The 21666-nt window shown below is 39.1% G+C and overlaps 1 protein-coding gene across 5 annotated transcripts in view; it reads left to right on the forward strand.

Moving 5' to 3' along the window:
• The window catches only part of FYN (FYN proto-oncogene, Src family tyrosine kinase), a 259186-nt gene that overhangs the window by 203518 nt on the left and 34002 nt on the right, over window positions 1-21666 (forward strand). For all 5 annotated transcript variants that reach the window (XM_089664475.1, XM_089664471.1, XM_089664473.1 and 2 more), the window contains one exon: window positions 1987-2083. In XM_089664475.1, the coding sequence (XP_089520601.1) occupies window positions 1987-2083 (97 nt within the window). The remainder of the gene's footprint in view (window positions 1-1986; window positions 2084-21666) is intronic.

A 21666-nucleotide genomic window follows, 5' to 3' on the forward strand; every position in this document is an offset into this window, starting at 1 on the left:
ACAGCACGATCACAGCAATGAGTGCCTTTCAACCAAGGATGTTAAAAAGTCCTCTCAGAGCAACTTTTGCCCTGTAATGGATGCCTGTAGATAGATTCCAAGGAAAAATGTCCACATGTGCACAGATGTTTCAAAGCAGTTATTGGAAGAGACAAAGCATTTTTCTGATGCTACACAATTCAGTAAACAAATGAATTCTGCTTTAATCTAGATAACATACAATTTATAATATAGTGTGGTTTCTGAAAAAAAAAATAAAAATGTTCAACAAAAGCTTGATTCGAGTCATATGTTATTGTCACACTAACTTGGGAATGATTGTTTTCCATTGTGAGAGGTAGGGGAGCGCTGGCTCATGTTCACAGCCAGTGTTTACAATTTGTAATTGCTGTGATTGGTAAACAGCAATCGCAAGGCACTGAGCTACTCTGATTGGCTTTTTTAGACGTTACCTGTGATCTACACTGACTCATGACAGCGCGATCACAGCAATGAGTGCCTTTCAACCAAGGATGTTTAAAATGTCCTCTCAGAGCTACTTTTGCCCTGACTGTCCGTTTGGATGTGAAAGGGTTAGGTTTAGCAACTAATAACATATTTTCTTTATCCTTGGCCTACATTTAGTAGAGAGAATGTTGATAGGTTGATGTTGAATACTATTATTAAAGTGTATGTAAACCCAATAACTAAAAAGTTAAAATCTGTTAGCTTATCTTTCATCGCATGTGGTGATACTAATCCTTTTTTGAAGATTGTTTTTGCTGACCCTATATAAAAAACAAACTCCCAGCGCTCAGACCCAAATAACCTATGCAGGCTGTGAACAGATTTGGTGTTGCAGCTGAAGCTCCTGTTAAGCCATCAAAGTACAACTGCGTAGTAAGACGGCACTCAATCAAGGACTGCAGTAATTGAACTTTATGGAAAAAGGTAAAAAAATCCATGAGATATAACACTTCTGATGCATTTCAGACAGATATGGCTCTAGCATAGCTATAAATAGGGCCATGTATGGCTGAAACACATAAGAAGGCTATATCTCATGGATTTTTTTAACCCTAATTTCAATAAAGTTCAGTGAGTGAGACTATACAGGAGACCATTGTCTCCCTGTGCTGTGTGCTCCCATTCTGAAGCAATGTATGTCTAAAACCTACTCATACCACTTCAAGTACTGGGGGAGAACCCAACACCAATCAGAGTAACAGCAACCCCTGCTATATAATTAGTGTCTGCCCCCCACCCCATATTTTGGTACTTTTACTGCTTTATTTGCAACCTGTATGTTCTCTTTCATAGAAAGATGAGTATTCCTTTTGGTAAATGGCTTACTATCCGTCAGTTTAAAGCACGTGCCATGCTAACCTCTAATTGTAAAAACACTGTAAAGAGGGACAGGGGTTGGATGAAATCTTGTAAAAAAAGATTTATGTATAAAAGGTGGATGACAATTAAATGGAAGTGTTTCCTTTGGAACCAGTTATTTTCCAAGTTCAGATAATAAAATAAAAATCTACGGTAATTCTTTCCTGTGGTCAACACGTCCATTTTCTTTACACCCACATTTTATACGTGAGGCCTTTTGTTTTCTAGAATATTCACATACCTTTATGCTGCCAAAGCATGACATTGACCAGGACATTCAGAATAAGCCAAAATTGAAATGGTTTCAGTATGATACAGTTGTCTTCAATCAAATGTTAAGCAAATTAACACACTAAAAAATAGCCAAAGTCTCATTTTCTCCAAAGTACTGTGGTCAAACATTCCGAGCCCTCCACACTAAAAAATCCCCATCTATAAAAAAAAATAATTAATTTCATTACATGACTTCTCAAAAACTGGCAAAGACCTCTATAAACTGAAGCATATGGATTCGATCAGTTTGGCTTGTTTTGTGGCTGTGCTGTCTGATTTGTGCCAGAGGTCTTTAACATGTGAGTTAATGTACCACCACTTAATGTGTGATTTGCTCTGTCCCCTTAGGAGTAACGCTTTTTGTGGCGCTTTATGACTACGAAGCAAGAACGGAAGATGACCTAAGTTTTCAGAAGGGGGAAAAGTTCCAGATACTTAATAGCTCGTAAGTTACGGGATAGGCTCAGTAACTTTTGATTCAATTCTTAAAGTTCATTTTATTAATGCTTTAAATCAGTGATAACCCTAACATTCATAAGTCAGTAGACGTGATATCCGTAACATTCATAAGTCAGTAGACAGGTGTGATCCCTGTGCTTTTACAGATGGTACCCACCAATTGTTTGATGTATGATATTTAACCAGTGAAATGTATAAGTGTTGCGTTGTTTTGTAATTCTTCTTTGAAGACAGAGTCCATAAATGAACTACGTCCCTACTGGGCCAATTCTGACATTTCTCTCCTATGTGTACAAAACATTTTTTTTTTGTTAGAAAATTACTTAGAACCCCCAAACATGATATGTATTTTTAACAGAGGCTGTAGAGAATAAATTGGTGGATGTTTCAATTTTTTATGTTACATGATATTTATGCATTTTTTTTAATGTAAAATTTATGGAAAAAATACACTTTAATGAATTTTAGTGCACAACACACAATATAATACCCATTTTTTGGTAAAATATAAAAAATATTACGACAAGTAAATTGATAACTAACATGTCACACAATAAAATTGTGAACAATAGTGGAATGGTGCCAAAGTACAGTACCTATAAATCTCCAATGGCGACACTTTGAAAGCCTTTACAGGTTACCAGTGTAGAGTTACACAGGAGGTTTGGTGCTAGAATTATTGCTCTTGCTGTAAGGCAATACCTCACGTGTGGTGTGAACACTGTTTACATATGCGCGCAGAACTTACATATGCGTTCACTTATGCATGCAAACACAGCGAGTGAGGGCACTTTAAAGTTTTTTTTTTTTTTTACACCGTCTATTTTATTTTTTTATCACTTTTATCAGTATCACAAAGGATGGACAACATCCCTTGTGATAGCTGGAGCTGTGACATCAGAGTTCTGTTAGACCCCAGATCCCTCCTCTTCCCTTAAAAGCATCTGACCAAACCAAGATTGGTTTGATCAGATGCTTTCACAAGCCAGTAATGGTTTGTTTACATGCTGGCAAAACCAGAAGTGACAAAATAATTGTCCCTTCAGGTTTCTTAGACCATAGAGATGATTGGGAATGTTCCAGTCCTTGGTCATCTCCATGGTAAGCCAACTGAACTACTGGTTTCAGTCCCAAGCTCCCTGGTGGAATGGGAGAGCCTGGAAAGGCACTGAAAGGCACCGGGAGGGGATCCCTCTCCTCCCACTGCATGCAAAAGTGAACCAGTGGCTAGTTAGCTGCTAGAATTGCTATTACACTCAAGAGCATCACCAGCAAAAATGTTTATACCTGGATGATGCTTGTAGCTGCAGGCATCATCCCAGTATAACCACTGAAAGTCCAGAATGTCATATGACATCCAATGGGTGGGAAGTGGTTAAAGACAAGAAAATAATATTAGGAGATAGGTTGCCTCTTATTTATAGTTTAATATAAAGTGTCAGTGTGGTACTGTTTTGGTCACAGTACCTTTGTTCTTGGACTTCCAAGTGTCAGTGTCACATTGTACATTCTCACGCATTCTAAAGTAATTTGAGCGATGTGCGGCATGCATGAGAAATCAGAATAGTATGATCTTTATGGCATCTTCATGGAACATAGCGTGTTTGCAGCTGTACATATAATATATGTCAATGTGCCATTTTCCACTTGCAAACACTCTGAGAGCATTATTTAAAAGACCTAGTAGCTTACTGGACACCACAGTAACCAATCAAGTATCAGCAATTTATTTATTTAGCAGTTAGCCTGTATTATACATGTTTCCGCACTTCAACTTATTCTGCTGTGCTTTCACTGCTGATGTTTGTGTGTACACTGCCGCCATCTGATGTGCAGCAGTTGGATCATGTACTGAAGCTAGAAATAGAACTCTGCTATATTCAGTGGCTGTTTTATCAAGTGTATTTTTTTCCTGTCTTAAAGGGCAGAGGAAGACATATTGTTATGAGAAAGCACTGTTTAGGCAGCTATAAAATGACAATAGTTAGTAGCTGGAAATTGAGGAGTTTTGTTTCTTGCTCCTTTGCTGAGACTGTAGCTTTTACTAATGATTTGGTCAAAAGAAATATTATACAGCTGAATTCAGTAAAGCATTAAAAACACTTTTCTGGAGATTCTCTTTAAAACCTAATTCAGGCAAGCATTTGCAGCAGTTTCCATAAATGACACATAAAACAAATTCAGGTTGTTCTTACTACCAGCACTTGAAGAACCTGACTCTAAATTCTCAAAGAATTACTGCCAGTTTGCAGATTGGGAACCTGCAAGTAAATAAGACCAGCTCTGAACTGGTGTACACAGTGCGCAGAGTGGGGCATATCAGTGATGGGAAGCTGTCATGTATGCGACAGCTTCTAGGACAGTGCTGTATCCCCGGCCACATAAGGAACTGAGAGACTAGTTAGGTCTGCCTTGCTTTTGATTGACAGCTGGGTGGATTTTATTTAAATCAAGTTGATAATGAAAAGGCTCCATTTAAATCATAATTTTTAAAAAGCAACTGTCATCTCTGTCCCATAGCGGCTCCTCCTCTGACCCACTGTTGACTCACCGACAGTCCCATTCACTTTAATGGGATGGCTGGTGATGCGGCACTGACGCAACAAGGTGAGGGATGTGGCGGCAGCAGGGGAGTGGATACCCGCTAACAGGCGCTGCCATGATGGATCTAAAATGACAGGTACTTTTTAAATGTAACGACTCCGACTCATTCTTGCAAAAACAAATGAAGGTTTCCTTTTTAGAATAATAAGCTGTCAGGTTAGTAAAACAGCGATATCAGAACCGATTTTAGTTTAATAGGTTAATCACACATAGCTTGAGGACAACTCAAATTCTTTTATTTCATGTTTTTTTTCTCATGGTTACTGTGAAATTGTGTGAATGGATCAATGCATTGCGTGTTATCTAAGCTTGCAGAGCTTGGATTCATTTAAAGAGTTTACCAAAAATGTAAATATTGCAGAATATAAAGCCTCATGCTACATAACTAAGCTCCATTTCATGCTGAATAAACTAAATTATTAATGTATCTTAAATAGAAAACAATCTTTAGATAGATTTTTACTCCAAAAAATTTTTATTAAAATAAATTTTATAAAAATAAAAAAAATCCGGTTTCAATTTTAAAAATCCATTTTTTTAAAAAAAAAATCATCGATTTTTATCCACCCTGATTGACAGTGAAGGATTACTGAGTAATGTATATCCCAGCTCCCCTGTACTCCATTATAGTGACAGGACATGTTGTATACAGTACTTACTGTCCCCCCGAGTCCCTCGCGGCGGCGGGGAGGGTGTCTCCTCTAAGCAGAGGAGAGCGGACCTCTCCTGCACCTGTCCCCTCAGTGGCGGTGCCGCAGAAGCCAGAGATTGGAAGTTGTAAACCGGAACTTGGCTGCAAATGAGGCTTGGAGCGCAGGTGCAGTTGCTCCATGCTTCATCTGTGCTCGCCGCTCACCACAGAGGAATTTCTCCTCGCATTTGGCGAGCGGCTTTTTCAAGCCCTGCTGTAAAGTGTAAAGTGCAAACTCTGGTGCAGCTGTGCATAATAGCCAATCAGGTTTTAACTTCAGCTTGTTCAATTAAGCTTTGACAATAATGCCTGGAAGCTGATTGATTTCTATGCAGAGCTGCACCAGATTTTGCACTCTCCTGTTTTAGTAAATTTCCCCCATTGTGTAATTTAAAGAACAGATCTACACTATATTGCCAAAAGTATTGGGACACCTGCCTTTAGAACGCACATGTCCATTAATGGCATCCCAGTCTTAGTCCGTAGGGTTCAATATTGAGTTGGTCCACCCTTACAGCTGTAACAGCTTCAACTCTTCTGGGAAGGCTGTCCACAAGGTTTAGGAGTGCGTCTATGGGAAGTTTGACCATCCTTCCAGAAGCGCATTAGTAAGGTCAGGCACTGATGTTGGCTGAGAAGGCCTGGCTGGCAATCTCCGCTGTAATTCATCCTGAAGGTGTTCTATCGGGTTGAGGTCAGGACTGCAACCGCCAAACCCAGACACGTCCATCGGATTGCCAGACAGAGAAGCGTGATTCGTCACTCCAGAGAACACATCTCTACGCCTCTAGAGTCCAGTGGCGGCGTGCTTTACACCACTGCATCCGACACCTTGCATTGCACTTGGTAATATAAGGCTTGGATGCAGCTGCTTGGCCATTGAAACCCATTCCATGAAGCTCTCTACGCATCTGTTGTTGTGTTAATCTGACGGCCACATGAAGTTTGGAGGTCTCTTAACTATTGACTCTGCAGACAGCTGGCGACTTCTGCACATGCGCTGACCCCGTTCTGTCATTTTACATGGCCTACTACTTCGTGGCTGAGTTGCTGTTGTTCCCAGTTTCTTCCACTTTGTTATAATGCCACTAACAGTTGACCGTGGAATATTTAGTAGCAAGGAAATTTCACGAATGGACTTATTGCACAGGTGGCAACCTATCACGGTACCACGCCTGAATTCACTGAGCTCCCGAGAGCGACCCATTCTTTCACAAATATTTGTAGAAGCAGTCTGCATGCCTAGGTGCTTGATTTTATACACCTGTGGCCATGGAGGTCATTAGAACACCTGAATCCAATGATTTGAAGGGGTGTCCCAATACTTTTGGCAATATAGTGTAATGCAGGCCATAGACGGGGAGTAAACCGGCCGGTTTTTTAATAAAAAAATGAAAAAATCGGTCGTCCAATAGGCCGACGTTACCACCAACAGTAAAAAAAAAAATCGGCTGATTTTCTTCCCGTCTATGGCCAGCATTTAATTACTTCTGTCCCTGCAGAGAGCCCCGCTATTATATTTGACATTAAAAAGTATTGTGATTGCAACATTGTATCTATTTGTATCCATTTCGGATACAGATGTTTTTTCGGATACAAATAGATACATTGTTGCCACTGCAATACTTTTTAATGTCAAATATAATAGCGGACTGGAATTCTTCTTTCTCTTCTTCTTCTTTCTCTTCTACTTCTTCTTTCTCTTATTCTTCTTTCTCTTATTCTTCTTCCTCCTCTTCTTTCTCTTCCTCTTCTTCTTCTTTCTCTTCTCCTTCTTTTTGCTTCTTCTTCTTCTTTTTATTTTTTTCTTCTTTTTCTTGCAGGGCACGGCTCATGCGCAGATTTTTTATCGGTAAAAAGATCGGCCGATTTGCCCATCATTGCTGCGAAAATCGGCCGATCGGCAAAATCGGCCGATTTTTTTCCAACTTTACCGATCAAAAAAATCAGACAAAATCCAGAAAAACGGTTGACCAATTAACCCATTAACGGTGCAAAAATTGGCCGATTTTTTTTCGGCCGAAAAATCGGCCGATTTTTGACCCATCTATGGCCTGCATAAGTGTACTAGATGAACTTCATTAGGATATAGATCTACAATTAGTGGGTTTCTAAAGAAGAACTATCAACAGAAAGCAAAAAAGCATGTTAAATACCCCAGGGACCACCGTGCTTATAGTAATTGTCCCTTAAAATCCAAACAGTGGCTGTTAAATAAACAAAATATATATTTTCTGTCATTGCTGGCTGGCTGTTGTTCACATATAGCAGTCTCTATCTTGTCGTAGCAACTCTCACTGTTTACCTCTAATGAAGAGGCACGCATGTGGCTTCAGGAGATATTAAAAAGTGTTGCACGCGTAATAAGACTCTAGTCCTGGTAATTAATGTAATTTAACTTTAAACCACTGTCATAATTGATACATGTATGATGAGTATGCTGTGGAGTTGTTATATGATCTGTGGCACCATCTGGATGTATCAAATGCTTACTAACAGACGTCATTATGATATTGTATAGCATTTGGCTAACATTGGTGATGTATACAGTAACTGCAGGGAGTCTTGTTATGGGTATTGTTGCTATCAGCGAACAGTGTGTTTTATGTGATTATATGCACAGGTATATTTTCAAGTGAGCAAACCCTTTTGTCGAACAAGTGGAGGGCTATAAAAAGCACCATGAGTCTGGTCTGGTAGCTCTGATGAAGAGTATTTGCCCTTGAAACGCATCAGACAGGATGCGTACTTGAGGCGGTGACTGCATGCTGCTATATGTGATCAACAGTGGACTATTTCATATACTGTATATTTTTATTATGATATACAGTATTCTGTTTTGCTAAGTTCTTTTGTAGTTTATGACATTATTATACAATAAAGTGTTATTGAAGATATTTTGTAGTGTTGTGCAATGATTCCTAGTATGTTCAAAGGTGAAAAGTTGTGGCTATTGTTATCTTTTAAAAAAAAAACATTTTACTGTACTTTCATTAAGGATTGTATCCTTTTATCACTCGAGAGCTGACAGTTTGGATATACTGATAGAATGTGTCTGTTCTTAGTAAGTTGTACATTCAATAAACAGTGATCAGGTGGTGATGAGCAAGGATAACACTTTTCACTGCTTATCACAGTGAGGTGTTTAATAAAACATGATAAGTCAAGTAGGAACTAAACAAATGGGAATTTCTCATCCCTTCTCTTCATCATGAAGTCTTAAGAAGACCAGAGAAAGTAATAGGAAAATGGTATGGAAAAAAGCCAACTAGCTTTTTAACCAAAGCCCTTTTGGTGAAACACTGAAAAAAGAACCAGGAAGTGACCATTTTACATATTATCAGGCATAGCTGCAGGATTGTGCGTATTATAAAGTAACCAATAGGGTGCTTTGAAACATATTACTCCTTGCTTCCTTCTTCCTTGACCTTGGGGGGGAAATGATTATTATTTTTATTAATATGTTGATGCAGGAATGCCTTAGGAAAGATGCGCTGCACTTTCACTTTTGCATGTGCCTATTCTTTTGCTGCTTGCAACTGCTGCACCACTAAACAATTTAGGGCCCATTCACACCACATTTTGTGCAACATGTGGCAAAGCACTTTAAAGTGGTTGTAAACCTCAGGCGTGAAATATGAACAAAGCATATCCCTCTATAGTGTGTACTGTCTCAATCCAGAGCACTAAGTGTCATTTCTGTCTGCTGCCTCATTCCTCTGCTTCAGCATATATCACATCTGTCAAGTTTTCTTGACACCAAAAGAGAAATGGTGATGGGGAGGGACCTCCAGCAGATTGACAACCTCAGCTCTGTTCCTGTGAGTTGTGTGAAAGGGGTGTGTCCCTTCCCTCCAATCAGTAATCAGAGCTCCCCATCCCCCTATTTTCTGAACTGTCAGACAAGCTTTATAAATTCAGCACTTTGAATGGACATAGGGAGGAGAAGACTGCAGATAAACAGGTACTACTTATGTAGGAAGATTTGTTTAATTTCTGTGCATCATGTGAGGCCAGTCACTTCACTGGGCATGTGTAAGGGTTTACAATCAGTTTAATTTTGTTGGTGCTATGTTGCTTGGGGGTTGATTTACTAAAACTGGAGAGTGCAAAATCCGATGCAGCTCTTCATAGGAACCAATCAGCTTCTAGATTTTAAGTCAAAGCTTAATTGAACAAGCTGAAGTCTGAAGCTGATTGACTATTGTACAGATTTTGCACTCTCCAGTTCTAGTAAATCAACCCCTTGCAAAGCACCTTGCAGCCACAGTGACATCTGTGAATGGGCTGCAGGACTGAATGAGTGATCCCATGCATTCAGTATGCAGTGTGGAAGCTGCTTGGCACAGAACCAGGAAGATTGCAGCTATCATTCTAGTAGCGGCAACTACTAAAGTGATTGTTAGCTTCCACAGTGATCTCTCAGGTATGAGAGATACATACTTACATTGGTCCAAAAAAGTATGCAATGAGGATCACATTTCGAGTTTATCTTGAAATAGGCTGAAACTTTTTTCTCCATTTATCAAACCATTATAACACCTGCATTATCGCAGTTTAAAAAAATGGAGACCTAAATGTACATACAAATTTATTGATGAACCATTCAGTATGGTAACAGATGCGTAATGAAACAAACAAAGACAAATTGAAATGGGTTGGTAGTATCCTAGTGCTGGTAATATTGTCCAATTTGTAAAAAAAAATAAAACACCCTTCTCAATAAAACAAATTCAATCATTTCATTCAATCTGTAGTATAGATATCTTCCAAAATACAAATGGTTCAGTTCCATATATGGTGAGGTCATTGCACAATTGTGGTGTGCTCTCATTGATTTTATAAAACAAGTTAAAGGGAAAGAAGCCCTAAGAAAGAAGGTAACTTTTTTGATCCAATTAGTTTGACTAGGTAACAAATTTTATTACAGAACCATGAAAAAAATCAAAAAAGTGAAAAAGATTTTTCCATACAAAAAAAATACACCTCCACCCATCACCATTAAAATAACAAATTTTATTTCAGAACCATGAAAAAAATAAAAAGAATTAAAAAGATTTGTTCGTACAAAAATATACACCTCCACCCATCACCATTAAAATAAATTTTATTACAGAACCATGAAAAAAATCAAAAAAGTGAAAAAGATTTTTTTCATACAAAAAAAAATACACCTCCACCCATCACCATTAAAATAACAAATTTTATTACAGAACCATGAAAAAAATAAGAATTAAAAAGATTTGTTCGTACAAAATATACACCTCCACCCATCACCATTAAAATAACAAATTTTATTACAGAACCATGAAAAAATCAAAAAAGTGAAAAAGATTTTTCCATACAAAAAAAATACACCTCCACCCATCACCATTAAAATAACAAATTTTATTTCAGAACCATGAAAAAAATAAAAAGAATTAAAAAGATTTGTTCGTACAAAAATATACACCTCCACCCATCACCATTAAAATAAATTTTATTACAGAACCATGAAAAAAATCAAAAAAGTGAAAAAGATTTTTTTCATACAAAAAAAAATACACCTCCACCCATCACCATTAAAATAACAAATTTTATTACAGAACCATGAAAAAAATAAGAATTAAAAAGATTTGTTCGTACAAAAATATACACCTCCACCCATCACCATTAAAATAACAAATTTTATTACAGAACCATGAAAAAATCAAAAAAGTGAAAAAGATTTTTCCATACAAAAAAAATACACCTCCACCCATCACCATTAAAATAACAAATTTTATTACAGAACCATGAAAAAATCAAAAAAAGAAAAAGATTTTTCTGTACAAAAATATACACCGCCACCCATCACCATTAAAATTTTAATAATCATTTTTTGATTATTTTTTTAATGGTTCTGTAATAAAAGTGTTACTTAGTCATACTAGTTACCTTCTTTCTTGGGGATTCTTTCCCTTTAACTTGTTTTATAGCTATATTTTGTGTACTGTGATCCACACTCTATTTTGGTGTAATAGTGGACTTTTCAACTAGATTGTAAGTTCCAAGGAGCAGGGCCCTCCTTTCCCTCTTGTATTGAACTGTATTGTTGCTGTATTGTCTCCCACTATAATGTAAAGCGCTGAGCAAACCGTTGGCGCTATATAAATCCTGTATAATAGTAATAATAATCTTTGCTCCCTGTTCATTTTTGGGGTCCTGCTGGATTTCATGCATTACCCTCAGCATACTTTATTAGTATAATTCTCATTGGTTTTAGCCTGGACTTAGAAAAGACAGCTGGACTGACTGGTAAACTAAATGCTGTATATTATATTAATACCCAGTCAAGCATCAGTATATATTTTACTCTTTACCATTATATATACTACTACTATTTTACACACTTTCCAGTAAAGGTTATGGATACACTACTGTGTTTTACTCTACATATAAACTGAATGTGGTGCCAGACTTTCAGTGACAATTTGTATTTTTTCTGCTGCTGATAAATCGGACCCTTCATTTACTTTGCATGTTAAATTTAGCCAGCTGCCAAAAAACTGACATGTTGCCTTGCTCTCTGTTTAAAACTCTGCAAGGGACTTGTATGCAAATGAACTGTGATTAGCAATAAATATTGGTAGGAGATTACTGCCATCTAGTGACCGCATATGTCGTTTTTTTGTGTTTTTAAACCGATGCTTTTATTGCTGTAGGAATAGTTTTTATTGTAGCCAATGATTACTATTTATGTCTCAAAACCCTGGGAATTATGTAATATTTCTTAAAAGGAGCACACATTCTTGCTTCTTTACAGTAGTACTAATACTAATAATATTTACATGTATTGTTCGTAATAAAACATTGTTTTTTTTTGTAATTGTACACAAACAATAGTCACTAAACCTCAAATATCAAGTAAAAACAAAACAGCTTTTTTTTTTTTTTTTTTTACTGATGCTTGCAGTTTTAAAGCCCAAGCAAAATTTTGTTTTATATTGTAAATCAATTACTTTTGCTCTCCTTAGTCCTCATGCACACTGCTGCTATTAAACATGAGTTCAAGAGCTTTTGGCATTTTTTTGCCAAAGCCCCTGTACTCAACTCAATAAAAGCCTATAGGGTTTATTTACTAAAGCTGGTTCACTGAGAATCTGATACACCGGTACATGGTAGCCAATCAGCTTCTAACCTCAGTTTGTTCAATTAAGCTTTAGCAATAAAACCTGGAAGCTGATTGGTTTCCATGCAAATGTACACAAGATTCTGAGTGAACCAGCTTTAGTAAATAAACCCCTATGTGTCTATGTACACATAGATTTTTATCAGAGTTTAACAGCAGCATAGGATAGCGCCAGTTAAACATCCCTCTCCTGAATGTAGAAGAATTGCGTTCAGGAGAGGAATGTTTTGGCCACAAAAAATGCTACACGCTGCAAAAACGTGCGTAAATGTACCTAAGGGCTAACCGCCTTTACCGCTTAGGTGTTTAGTCTTTCCAGTGGCAAGTACTCTGGCTAATGAAATTAATAAACATCCAAGTGTTAAACAAGGCTAAACGCGGTACTGTGTTTGCATGCATTTTTGCCGTGTTTAGCGGTTTCCTGCTGCCAGCATTGATCTGCATCTGTGGCCCAAACTTTTATAATGAATTCTGCAATATTCTGTAGCGGTACTGAATGCAACCAATCATGGATGAGAATTCAGCTATCATACTTAAAAAATAAATAAATAAATAAACATCTCTTTAAAAAAAAAAAAAAATAAGCTAGGGCTCATGCACATGGCTGCAAGAAGGTTGTACGTTGTATGTTTGGGAAAAATTCTCTGCTCAGGACTTTCAGGTGCTGTGTACAGCCCACTGCCAGTAGCCTATCAAGATCAGATTTGCAGGGGCTGTATGCAGATATACAGTGGGGATTGAAAGTTTGGGCACCCCAGCTAAAAATTTGTATTAATGTGCATAAAGAAGCCAAGGAAAGATGGAAAAATCTCCAAAAGGCATCAAATTACAGATTAGACATTCTTATAATATGTCAACAAAAGTTAGATTTTATTTCCATCATTTACACTTTCAAAATAACAGAAAACAAAAAAATGGCGTCTGCAAAAGTTTGGGCACCTTGCAGAATTTATAGCATGCACTGCCCCCTTTGCAAAGCTGAGACCTGCCAGTGTCATGGATTGTTCTCAATCATCCAGGTGACCAGGTGATGTCAATCTCAAAGGTTTTAAATGCCCAGACTCATCTGACCTTGCCCCAACAATCAGCACCATGGGTTCTTCTAAGCAGTTGTCTAGAAAACTGAAACTGAAAATAGTTGACGCTCACAAAGCTGGAGAAGGCTATAAGAAGATAGCAAAGCGTTTTCAGGTGTCAATATCCTCTGTTCGGAATGTAATTAGGAAATGGCAGTCATCAGGAACAGTGGAAGTTAAAGCAAGATCTGGAAGACCAAGAAAAATATCAGACAGAACAGCTCGCAGGATTGTGAGAAAAACAATTCAAAACTCACGTTTGACTGCACGATCCCTCCAGAAAGATTTGGCAGACACTGGAGTTGTGGTACACTATTCACTATAAAGAGATACTTGTACAAATATGGTCTTCATGGAAGAGTCATCAGAAGAAAACCTCTTCTACGTCCTCACCACAAAAATCATCGTTTGAACTTTGCAAATGAACATATAGACAAGCCTGATGCATTTTGGAAACAAGTTCTGTGGACCGATGAGGTTAAAATTGAACTTTTTGGCCGGAATGAGCAAAGGTACGTTTGGAGAAGAAGGGGCACAGAATTTAATGAAAAGAACCTCTGTCCAACTGTTAAGCATGGGGTTGGATCAATCATGCTTTGGGGTTGTGTTGCAGCCAGTGGCACAGGGAGCATCTCACAAGTAGAAGGAAAGATGGATTCAATAAAATTTCAGCAAATTTTGGATGGTAACTTGATGCCATCTGTGAAAAAGCTGAAGTTAAAGAGAGGATGGCTTCTACAAATGGATAATGATCCTAAACACACCTCGAAATCCACGGGGGATTACATCAAGAGGCGTAAACTGAAGGTTTTGCCATGGCCTTCACAATCTCCTGACCTCAACATAATTGAAAATCTATGGATAGACCTTAAAAAAGCAGTGCATGACAGACGGCCCAGAAATCTCAAAGAACTGGAAGACTTTTGTAAGGAAGAATGGGCAAAGATACCTCAAACAAGAATTGAAAGACTCTTGGCTGGCTACAAAAAGCGTTTACAAGCTGTGATACTTGCCAAAGGGGGCAGTACAAGACATTAACTCTGCAGGGTGCCCAAACTTTTGCAGCCACCATTTTTTTGTTTTCTGTTATTTTGAAAGTGTAAATGATGGAAATAAAATCTAACTTTTGTTGACATATTATAAGAATGTCTAATCTGTAATTTGATGCCTTTTGGAGATTTTTCCATCTTTCCTTGGCTTCTTTATGCACATTAATACACATTTTTAGCTGGGGTGCCCAAACTTTCGATCCCCACTGTATACGTACATCCAAGCAGTACTTGAGCACAGAGACGTATGTGTTGCCCTAAAAGAAGACCGCCTGCATTTGGGACAGCAGCGCATACCTCCCTGTAAGCAAGTATAAATTACAAAGTAAACATTGTACATTAAAGGAGAAGTACAGCCAAAGCTCCTTCTGTGGATCACAGGAGTGCAGTTCGTTCTGCACCCCGTGACCCATTTTCAGCTAAAGCCTGCTGTCGGCTGACGTCACTCAGCCGGTCCAGGCTGGGGAAAATCCCGACTTAAAAGTCGGGATCCACCCAAGAGTCTGGAGCGGCACCTGGCTCAGGCTCTCAGCGAGCCACTGAGAGCCTGAACCACCTGCTCCACCTCCCTCCACAGCCCAGCGCTCCAGTGATTGATGGGGGGGCAGAGCAGACAGCGGTGACTGACACTCACATCTCTCTGCTGTGAGAACTCAGCGATCAGCGGTTATGTGATCGCTGACTTTTCACCCTTCGATCCGTCAGGGGACAGATGCATCATCGACCTAGATAAGTATAACTGGGGAAAAAAAAGCCCTACTTCTCTTTTAAATATATAACAGGACTATGACCAAACACTCACCTAGTGCAAATCCATGACAATTAACAGGTAATTTCAAGTACAATAAGTCAAATTTAAAGTAAACCTGTCATTAAGATTCGCACTTACATGAATTGAAAAAAATGTGCATTTCCATAGCATGGGGGGAGGGGGGCAGCTGATACTTTTGCCCCGGGCACAACATTTAGAGGGGTGCAGAGATTAGTTTCGCCTGTCCTGTTTGTGTTTGTTCTGATAATCCAGCCAGTCCCATTGTTATCTTTTGAAGAAGGGTCGGAACATGTGACAAGAAGAGCTGGAACGTGTGACAATAAGAGCCGGACTGTGAGTGATCCACTGACATCAATGGGACTGGGCGCTGATGTCACCGGCCCTTATCCCCCTGGCCAGGAGAGGGAATAACCTGGCAGAGAGAATGCAAGCAGAGCTGTGCTCAGTGCAGACACTCCGGGGCATCAGGTTTCCTTGTCTGTCTGTCTTCCCCTGACCTGGGCAATGGGCTGCCAACAGCAGGAGAGGAGGAGGAGGGGAGCGGGGAGGAGGGCTGCCAGTGACCACTGGATCTTAGCTTGTTACACACAGCGGGTGGAGGGAACCTGACCACAGCACTCGGAACTACAGAGTGCTCCTGTGTAAGTACAGAGGCTGCTGTTGCTGCACCATATTTCCTGCCTGGCTGGGAGGACACAGGATGGGGGCTGGGGGGCACCTTTTGTAGGATGATGATCCTTATTGCACCCCGTCTTTTACCCCTCCTGCCCCCCCTGGTAGTGGTGGGGGGGGGGGGCTCCTCGCTTACAGCAGAGTTGCCAGTTAATAAGGGCTCCTTGTTATTCACAGACAAGAGTTTCAGATTGGCTGCCCGCAGCCTGAAGCCTTTTATTATGTATTATTTACTATCTCAGACTCAACCAATAATAAAAGGCTGCGGGCAACCAATCAGAGGCTAAGGCTGTCAATAACAAGGAACCCTAATCAGTTGCAGCAGAGCAGCCAGCCAACAACGCCTGTGTAAATTACGGCACATAGGGGCTAATGGCTGGCTGCAATGCAGTGACAGATTATTAATGGCTCCTGTCCTCTCCATTCACAGCGATACCCCCCATGGCTCCAGGTGAGGGGCTAAAAAAGGGACACTGCTCCCCTCTTCCCATCCCCTGCTGTCTCTTCTTTAATTCCCCATACCTTATGTCAGGGTTATTATTGGTTGCCTTTGCTGTATAAAAGGACTCCTCATAATTTACAGCATGAGTCTCTGATTGGCTGTCTGCAGCTTTTTATTATTGGTTGAATTTGAGAAGATATCTCTTTGACTACTGTAGTAAACAGATATCTCAGATTCAACCAATAATAAAAAGCTGCAGGCAGCCAATCAGATGCTCAGGCTGTGAGTGGAGGAACCCTTTGCATTTCCACAGGAAAGTGCTAAAAGTCCACATGTTAGAGGGCGCAAATTACTTGCCTTGCCCCACGCGCTGGCAATCCACGCTACACCACTGCCTATCAGTGTAACAAATCACATTTTTACTGTGAATTAAGTTGTCTCAGGCCTAAACTAAAGATCACATAATCTCTGACAACCAGCAGGATAGGGACCAGTCCATGTACATATAAAAACGGCATTTAAACAGTAACACTTATTATTGTTTCAAGTAGAACTATAGGCAAAACATTTTATTAATTTTGGATAGAGTAAGGGAGGGTTATAACCACTGTCTATTTTTTTTCCCCATCATTGTAACATTGGGGAGATTTACCTTCACTTACTGTTTCATAGCCAAACAGGAAGTGAGAGGAAATCCCTGTAAAATAGGGAAATCCATTGTGGCCTGCCAGGTCACCAGAACTAGTATCCCCATTGGAAGATTTACCCTCTATTATTTCTCAGGGAACAACCCACAATTTGGGATTTTTTTTTTACATTTACTTTCAATGATAATGGTAAACATGGGATGAATCTCTCTAATTGTGGGCATAGACAGACATAAAAACCATAGGTGTTCTAATCCCCCTCCGCTCTGTCCAAAAAGAAAAAAAATGCTTTTGGTTATACTTTCACTTCTATTTTGAAACAAAAAATACTCAAAATGACTATAGTTCTTCTTTAACGTTGCTAACTGACATAACTGAATTATTGGGAATGGGGGGGTGTACTGTATATTCTTAATTATAGGGATTAGTCCCTCCAGTGTTCCTATTTGTTGATTATAGGTGTATGAGAAACGTGACACATTTTCCCCTTTTAATCATTTATCTTACAAAAATAGCCTGTAATATATTATGAGATTCCTGCATTGTGACCATTACCTTCACAATTAATTCAGTCGTGTTTGCAAGGTGGTTGCTCTCAATTTGTTTAATTGCTTATTTTGTTTCTGAGAGGACACAGAGACATAATTGCTCAAATAAATGATTTGTTCAGCGGTTTCCTGTATAATAAGGTAATACTTCTGTCCTCATTTAAGGGAACCAATTTATCTAGGTAATTCACAGCTAAGTTACAGCAAACCTGTCACCACTTTCTGAAGTATGTTACTTTAGGATGTGTTGGCAGGCACCTAAGAACCGGGCTTATAGATTAAGTAGACAGCAAGGCCTTGTTTACCCAAGCTCACATAATCACATAATTGATAAAAAAATATCCAGTATTCCACTTACCTGTATGATGTATAATATCGCATCTTATAAAGTAACTCCAAAAAGGCACTGCTACTTATATGGATTCTCCAACCGCTAATCTGCAACCATTACCGCAGTCTCCTATCCTACAAACGTCATGACGTCAATGGGCTTTGACGTCATGACGCTCATAGGATAGGAGAGTGCAGTACAGCTGGCTGCAGATTAGCAGCTGGAGGATCCATATCATATCAGTAGCAGTGCCTTTTTTGAGTTACTTTATAAGACATGATATTATACATCATACAGGTAAGTGGAATACTGGATATTGTTTTATCAATAAATGTTTTGTAAGGATAAAGCACTATGTTTTGGTCATCTCTTTTCGGTATATATCTGATGGAGGAGGACAGCTAGGAGAGTGGAGGAGACTCATGCTCTTTGGACATCATACACTAGTCCATATTATGGACAAATGCTATATATGACTTCACTTCACAGCGGTTTGGTCATATACACCAGGTGAGAGATGTATCCGGTGGAGGTGTATACACATTGGTTTGCAGTGGATAATAGCACAAGGTGTTTCAGGAAGTTATTTGCAATTCAAGCATCTGTGAAGATATACAATCATATAGAATATCAGTACATGGACACTTATTAAGAGACGTTTATGTTGGTTGTTTTGGTTTAAATCAGAAGTCAAGCGTGGCACTTGATTGATATTTTATGTCAAATAACATATTTTGTATGGGAATGTTAATAGTGTGAGCGATTCACAATTTTATTTTTTAAATTTTTTGTTATTAACATTTTTTAAATATTTTGTATTACTGATTTGGTATAGCAGCTCACAAGATTCTGCACTTTATACAAGGGTTAAGGCTCCATTTGCACAGGCGTTTACACGCCTTGCAAATACTAGCAGCAAGATTCTTTGGATTTCCGTGGTCAGGATTGACAGGGTTTTCTGTGCACCCAGCCAGCGGAGTCACAGCGTGTGTAAACGCCTGTATGACTGGAGCCTAGCTTACCATTTAATGTAGGGAATGGTAAAGCACTTATACTTATATAATCATCCACTTCCCAGGTATACAGTGCCCCCTCATTTTAGCACCATTCCTCACTGCAATATTTGATTCCGGCAGTACCAGATCTCCAGTTGGCTTTCATTGTTCCAGAAGCAGGTTCCCAGTCAGGAAGTAGACTGGAGGACCATAGACCGCTGAGTTAGAGAGGAGAAGAGACTGCCGGGACCGGTCTAGCAGTGCAGAGGAGCCTGCATGAGTGGAACATTGAGTAAGTAAAAGTGCTTTTTGAAGTCCCCCAGACAGAAATGAGAGTGTAACCCTTGCAGTGCAGGTGCCACTGAAAAAGAGTATTTTTTACTTTTACTGCATTAAAGCATATATGGAATTTTATTTACTTGTCATTTATTTGTATTTCTCTCCAACCAGTCCCAAGATTTACACAGCTCTGCCACACAGCACAGGACAAGAAACCTGATTTATTTTTTTATTGCTACAGTTGAAAATACTTATTACTTTGCACAGTGCAATCAGGCCAACAATGATGTTCCATGTTGCTGTTCCTTCATGGTTTTTCATGGTTTCTAGACCATTATGTACTGCTTAACCCTATTGTAGACTACAGGAAGGTGCAGGACCTGGTTGTGCTGTGTAGTAGGAGGCAGGAATGACAGTTTTAAGATATATATTTAAGCTTTGTATTTATCTGGAGTCAGTCTTGAAAGGTAACTATTTCTTGTGTTGTCCTTTATCTTCCCCTCCTCTCCCAACACCCCCACCTCCCAAATTCTTATGCTCAACCCTGTATATCCCTGCCAGATCTAGGCTATGCCCAGGGGCGGACTGACAACTCATGGGGCCCCCGGGCAATAGGGGATCATGAGACCCCTGTGTCCTTGCCCAAACTCAAAAAAGCCTCTGAAAAAGGTACCAGAGGTATCTCATGGGGCCGCCTACTGACCCCGGGCCCTCGGGAAGTGCCCGAGTTTCCAAATGGTCAGTCCGCCCCTGGCTAGGCCACTCACAAAAAGCTACACAACCACCACTGCAAACTTTGAAGCATTTGTCATACATTTCCACACATGCATGGCACATTCATTTCTATGGAGAGGTCATCTATCATTACATACCTTCCAGTCCACTCATCACCATGTATAGAAAATGCATAGAAAATCTCAAAATATAGTTCTTGTTCAAGCATCGGCAGATTTAAAAGCCGTCTTGAAAAATAATACTGGCTCATTTTAAGATCTGCGTTCCAAGCAGCTGCTTTCATTATTTCATGATTTAGGGTGACATCTTTTCATAAGGGAACACAATGCTCTGTAATTTTACTTCTTTCAAGAGACTACTGATTGCTGCTCCAGACCAGTGGTTGCAGGTCTTTCAAATGACATCTTCCTGGACACACATGAAAAGTCTTTACATCTGGAACACTCTTCCAATACTGAATACAATACTTGGCTTAGGTTCATTAAAATGTACCTTGTTCAAAGGTAATTCTCTGCAGTGAAAGCAGACTGCCAGATTTGGTGCTTTAACAATGTTAAAATCATTTCTTAATTTTGCTATACTTTGCTGTATTCTGCAGCTAAATCATATTTTTTAAAAACTTGGTCAGACTGCTTTGCATTCAGTGACTTCTCCATAGGAAATCGGGTAGAAATTATTTTATTGCCCCAATGCAGGATGGCACGTTACAGGCTCCATGCGCACTAGCTTTTTGTTAAGCTCTTAGCAGCTACTTATGAGCTTTTTTTTTCTGGCCCTAGAAGCAAATAGTGTTATCCTATCTGTCCATGCACTATATTGTAGCCTAGAAATGTTTTTCAAGCTTCCGCTTCTAGGAGCAGAAACAAACTCAATCCATATTCATATTATATAAAGCAGCATTTCCCAATAAAATATTAGATTCTTATGTTGATGAATCTTTTTCAAACAGGTTTATATTTTGGTGAAAAGTGATTATACATGAAATGATTTGCCATTAATTGTATGGTGAATCTTGGATGATTCAGAAATTGGACCATTCATAAAAAATACTCTAACAAGTCATTGCATTGATAATAGTTTGAAAGAAGTGGATTAAAACATAATTCATTCCTTAGCTGCCTTCCAGCTGAAGTGACAGGTTTCGCCAGGTATAGGGTAGTAATAGTTATCAGCAAAAGCCTTTATTATTTGGTAAACCATAGGTTTATCTTAATCAGATTGTGGAGATACTGCGTGGAGAAGCTTTATGATCAAGCTGTGCTTTCATGGATAATATGGAGCATACCATTGCTGATGTTTCCTTATGATAATGCTGGTAGTTACTTGGTTGTCATGCTGATCCAGTGGCATCAGTTTTTTTTTTGAGGAACTGATCTGGAATAAGTATCAGGAGTTTAAACTTCACTCCGACCTTCTAATCTTCATGCTTATTCCTGGCACGTCTTACACAGTATTGAAACCAAGTATATTCTTAGAAGGATGGCAGCAGTGGTATCTCTTGTATTTCTTTCAGTACAGGTATTCTTTAACTTTTGGAATTTCTCAAAAATGACCCTTGCGGTTGACCCCTACACTGCA

The sequence above is a fragment of the Staurois parvus genome, unplaced genomic scaffold, assembly GCF_062004578.1.
Source record: "Staurois parvus isolate SC_StPar_1 unplaced genomic scaffold, SC_StPar_1.0 ptg000048l, whole genome shotgun sequence".
Lineage (NCBI taxonomy): Eukaryota > Metazoa > Chordata > Amphibia > Anura > Ranidae > Staurois > Staurois parvus.